The 6,000-nt window shown below is 35.9% G+C and overlaps 1 protein-coding gene across 1 annotated transcript in view; it reads right to left on the minus strand.

The window, feature by feature from the left end:
• Positions 1–4,786: 4,786 nt before the first annotated feature.
• Positions 4,787–6,000, minus strand: part of sspo (SCO-spondin) — a 102,705-nt gene continuing 101,491 nt past the window's right edge. The window contains 1 exon segment of the mRNA XM_016235575.1: positions 4,787–4,945. Within this exon segment, the coding sequence (XP_016091061.1) occupies positions 4,787–4,945 (159 nt within the window).

Below are 6,000 nucleotides of genomic sequence, written 5' to 3' on the forward strand. Positions count from 1 at the left end.
ATACCTTTCTGAAAGTTCACTGTACGCCCTGAGCATAAGCTGCACATGAAAAATTCATTGAATATGCATTCAGTGGCCTGAATCAGAGTCAGCACCCATGATAACATTTAGTCCCTGAAACACTGCAAAAAGTGATTCTTACTCATTATTTTTGTCTTGTTTTGTTACTTGAGATGTACAGTAATACAATTTAATCAGATTTGTAGAAATGTAGCATTGCATCAGTGTCTCAGCAATGGATGCTCTGCAGTGAATGGGTGCCGTCAGAATGAGAGTCCAAACAGCTGATAAAAATATCACAATAATCCACAGCACTCCAGTCCGTCAGCTAACATCTGGAGAAGACAAAAGCTGAAATAAATCCATCAATACGTTTTTAACTAAAAATACGAGTCCATAATCTATAATAATGCCAGGAGAGAAATCTGCACAGAGCAAGCATCATTTACAAGCCAAAACAGTTCTGAACAAAAATGTGTGTGGTTTTTGATGTGAGACAACAGGAGATTTTTATTTTTTGGGGATTATGGACTCATATTTTAGCCAGAAGCAACAGTTTTATGTTGAGAACATCTTAATGCTGGATATGTTTCAGCTTTTGTCTTCTCCAGATGTTAGCTGATGGACTGGAGTGCTGTGGGTTACTGTGATGTTTTTATCAGCTGTTTGGGCTCTCATTCTGACGGCACCCATTCACTGCAGAGCATCCATTGCTGAGACACTGATGCAGTGCTGCATTTCTCCAAATCTGATGAAGAAACAAACTCATCCTGATCTTGTGTGGCCTAAAGGTGAGTACATTTTCAGCTAATTTGTATTTTTGAGTGACCTATTCCTTTAAGTGGGTTTATGCCTAAAACAAGACAAAAATGAAAAATGAACTTGTGTTTTTCCTTAGAATAAAGTTTATCGGCATTTTTTTTTTTCTTGTATTAAGCATGAACTTAAGTTAATTTTGATCCTTTTTTTTTTAGAAAACAATACTTGTCATTGTGCATCTCAAGTGGGTCAAATGGATCTTGATTTAAGTACTGGAAAACAATAGAAATGAAAGACTGAGGAAGAAAAACATTTTTGCAATGCATCATGGATATTTAACCAACATAACTGCAAGCAGTGATGACAAACAGATGTCAGCCTGGTAAGTTCTTGCTTATTGGTTGGAAATTGTAATTACGACGTGATTTGGTTGGAATAAAACTGACATCTCAAGCTATTTCATATTTCACTCTTTTTCACTTCTCAACAAAGACAGGAAGCTCTTAGCATTAGTGCCAAACAATAAAGAGGAAAGGAAGTGCATTATGTGTGTAATTGATGCTTTGTGTGTATTTTATCATTCTTGTGGTGCCACAGGGAATTATGGGAAATAGTGTGGTCGCGAAAGCCTGTCGCCTCATGAAGCGGCTAAATGACTGTTCTAGGAAGCTTTATGGCTGTTTTTCATCAACGATACATAATGCACTCAAGCTAACTTGAACAACATTCACAATGGCAGTTTAATTACGATCAATATATCAGATTCTTTAACTGGCACACCCTCCACTTGAAGAAAATCCACAGTTTCCACACTGGTGCCGTTCATTTGAGCCCGTCTCGTAAACCCCATCACAGCTGATAAAAACATCACAATAATCCACAGCACTCCAGTCCGTCAGCTAACATCTGGAGAAGACAAAAGATGAAATAAATCCATCAATACGTTTTTAACTAAAAATACGAGTCCATAATCTATAATAATGCCAGGAGAGAAATCTGCACAGAGCAAGCATCATTTACAAGCCAAAACAGTTCTGAACAAAAATGTGTGTGGTTTTTGATGTGAGACAACAGGAGATTTTTATTTTTTTGGGATTATGGACTCATATTTTAGCCAGAAGCAACAGTTTTATGTTGAGAACATCTTAATGCTGGATATGTTTCAGCTTTTGTCTTCTCCAGATGTTAGCTGATGGACTGGAGTGCTGTGGGTTACTGTGATGTTTTTATCAGCTGTTTGGGCTCTCATTCTGACGGCACCCATTCACTGCAGAGCATCCATTGCTGAGACACTGATGCAGTGCTGCATTTCTCCAAATCTGATGAAGAAACAAACTCATCCTGATCTTGTGTGGCCTAAAGGTGAGTACATTTTCAGCTAATTTGTATTTTTGAGTGACCTATTCCTTTAAGTGGGTTTATGCCTAAAACAAGACAAAAATGAAAAATGAACTTGTGTTTTTCCTTAGAATAAAGTTTATCGGCATTTTTTTTTTTCTTGTATTAAGCATGAACTTAAGTTAATTTTGATCCTTTTTTTTTTAGAAAACAATACTTGTCATTGTGCATCTCAAGTGGGTCAAATGGATCTTGATTTAAGTACTGGAAAACAATAGAAATGAAAGACTGAGGAAGAAAAACATTTTTGCAATGCATCATGGATATTTAACCAACATAACTGCAAGCAGTGATGACAAACAGATGTCAGCCTGGTAAGTTCTTGCTTATTGGTTGGAAATTGTAATTACGACGTGATTTGGTTGGAATAAAACTGACATCTCAAGCTATTTCATATTTCACTCTTTTTCACTTCTCAACAAAGACAGGAAGCTCTTAGCATTAGTGCCAAACAATAAAGAGGAAAGGAAGTGCATTATGTGTGTAATTGATGCTTTGTGTGTATTTTATCATTCTTGTGGTGCCACAGGGAATTATGGGAAATAGTGTGGTCGCGAAAGCCTGTCGCCTCATGAAGCGGCTAAATGACTGTTCTAGGAAGCTTTATGGCTGTTTTTCATCAACGATACATAATGCACTCAAGCTAACTTGAACAACATTCACAATGGCAGTTTAATTACGATCAATATATCAGATTCTTTAACTGGCACACCCTCCACTTGAAGAAAATCCACAGTTTCCACACTGGTGCCGTTCATTTGAGCCCGTCTCGTAAACCCCATCATAATGTCACGACTTGAAAGTTGCATAAGTCAGACAGACGATCTCTTCAGAGCCCACAAAAATTTGCTATTCAAACGTTATTTAATTTTTCGAACAAATTCTGCAGCATTGTTTACACAGCCCACGAGCGTATCGGTAAATATCAATCTGCATGAAATGGCTCCATGATGCCATACGATAAAAAATGCGACCCCTCTAAGTGAAGTCCCAGAGATTCAATTAGCTAATGAGATCAATCGCAGTGATGAATGACTAAACACTGACGAGAAGCAGCCTGATGAAATTAGGCATGTAGGAAACGCAGCGTACATTACAATGAGGGTGGCACCGTCTCATTACAGCCTGCTCATTATAGCATGAGAACATCATGTTTTGGTTATGAATTTATCTTTGACATAATAGAAATACTGCAGACCCTTCAGAGATGACCATTAAACATCATGAATAATTAATGTATGCCAACGTCAATGAAGTTAATGAGAAGAGTTTGCTGATATTAATTACATAAATGGTTACTTCACTCAAAAATCATCTATACACCCTCAAGTTGCTCCAACCTCATATCATATTCTTTCTTTTCTCTGAAATAAAAAAGGAGACGTTCGGCTCAGTGTCTGAGCTTCTGTTTTTCATACAGTGAAGTTATACTTGGAGAAAAAAGCACAACAAAAGCAGTTTGCAAGTTGTCTGAAGTCATACGATAGCTTTTTTTGTTATGAATAGGCTTGATTTCAATTGTTCTCCTGCATTATCAGTGAAAAACTGTTTAAATTTCAGTCTGTTTCTCACCAAAAGTTTCTTTAAATGACTTTTTTCTACCAAATAATATTTCAACTATAAAGTAATACTTGTGTCTCTAAGTATATATATGCCCACACTGATTTATTAAATAAATGATTTGTAAGCCTAAATGCCTGTTTAAGTAATTACTGTGGGTCTACTCTGAAAATTGCAGTGAATTTGATCATTTTAGCTGGCTTTATTCTACAGTACTTCAATTTATCTGTTTATTTTTGGAAAATAAAATATATTTTATATGGTAAATAGTCTAAAAATGTATGTATATGACTTTATGTGTACATAATTTTTATATGTATATACTGAAACATTACTATTTGTTAGGAAAAAGTTCAAGAAAGCTATATGGGTAAAAACAAATAGACAAAATTATTGAGTATTTATTAAGTAAATTAATACATTTAATCAAAAGTAAATTCATCTTCAAAAAAACCCTCATTCATTTAGCAGATAATTAATAATTTAACTGAATAATTCACAATAATATTGCCGCCGCACTGATTTATTAAATAAATGATGTGTTCATTGTATAACTTTTATCTGCAAAACGTTTAAGCAATCAGTGCATCTACTCAACTAGTTGAATTAAATTTTATAAAATTAGTTGCTTTAATTTATAGTAGTTCAATGTATCCATTTATTTTTGGAAGATAAAAATATATATTTTGCATAGTAAATAGTCTAAGAATGTATGTATATGAATTATTGTGTACATATTTAGCTTTTTTTTCTTATTGCAACAGTTTAACTAAATGTTTTTAAAAAGCTACAAACACTTGAAAAATAATGCCCTTAAACTGTGTTTTTGGTCCTTTTTGGAGCTTGACAGTATAAATCCCCATCCACTTTTGTTGTATGGAAACAGAAGCACAGATATTCTGCCTAATATCATTTGTTTTCGTCAAAAGCAAACCCTTTTCTTGGGCCGTTTGTCCTCATAAACTGCCATGCGTTAACACCGCGTCAATCTTTCCAAACAAAGCAGAGAGGAGCTTCATCCCCTGATGTCAGAGACACAGAATGTTGTTTGAGGCCGTTTCCTCTGGCATTACCCACCCTGGCAGCTGGTGCACTCGCAGCTGTGAATGACGGGCAGAACGACGGGCTCGACGTCTCCGCTAGCGCACTGCAGGCTGAGGAAGCGCACCGGGTTCTGCGGGTCCAGCCTGTAGCTGCAGCAGTCACAGAACGCCTGCAGATACGGCTCCTGAGAGAGAGAGAGACACGTTATCAGAGGCCAGAACGGACAGGAAAAGAGCCAAACCCACGGATAACAATCCAAATTGTATTCACGCTACATTTGCCTAAATGCCAATGGCCTGCTCTCTTTGATGGAGCGGAATGGTGGGATCATTTAGAGCATGTTCGCTCTCTCTCTGAGCCCATTAGGAGACGCAGAAGGAGAGGGCAGATGTGAAGACAAAAGAGGGAAAAGAGAGGTGCGAGTTTGCCGTTGAAGCTAGAGCGTGGCGACTGGGCAGACTGGTTTCCATGGCAACCTGACAGAAGTTTCCAGATCAAACACATTTGAAAATAGTTGCAGCAAACATTCACACTGATGAAACATTTAAATCAAGAACAAAGAACACAAGCCAGGCTGAATTTGGCACTTTAGTGCTGTTAGAAATCAGTGACTGATTGTTATGTACAGCATGAAAAGGTACCAGATATGACGGGGATTCGTTTGGGAGTTTAATATAGCATGAATCTGATCAAATATTTACCACAGTCATAAACAATCTGGATGAACTGTTATATTATTTACTGTGATACAAGGTTAGATCAATACTGTTAACCATAAAACATATTATGGGTGCATTATATATCCATCTTGACCAATATTAGCATTTATCTTAGATCATCAATGGTATGATATCAAGGAATATTATTTAAAAAATAAATAATATAAACAGTAGTTTTATAAGTAATAAACAGTTATCCATCTTTTCTACTGAAATAAGTAAATAAATAATTTTGATACCTCTTTTTTTGTACAGCATGTAAAATTTCTTTTTTTTATTTCATTGTATGATTTTATACGTAATTGTGAATAATTTTCCTATCTATCTATCTGTCTATCTATCTATCGATCTATCTATGGATCTATCTATCTATCTATCTATCTATCTATCTATCTATCTATCTATCTATCTATCTATCTATCTATCTATCTATCTATCTATCTGTCTGTCTGTCTATCTATCTATCTATCTATCTATCTATCTGTCTGTCTGTCTGTCTGTCTATCTATCTATCTATCTA

The sequence above is a fragment of the Sinocyclocheilus grahami genome, unplaced genomic scaffold (genome assembly GCF_001515645.1).
Source record: "Sinocyclocheilus grahami isolate Dianchi unplaced genomic scaffold, SAMN03320097.WGS_v1.1 scaffold472.1, whole genome shotgun sequence".
Taxonomy (NCBI): Eukaryota; Metazoa; Chordata; class Actinopteri; order Cypriniformes; family Cyprinidae; genus Sinocyclocheilus; species Sinocyclocheilus grahami.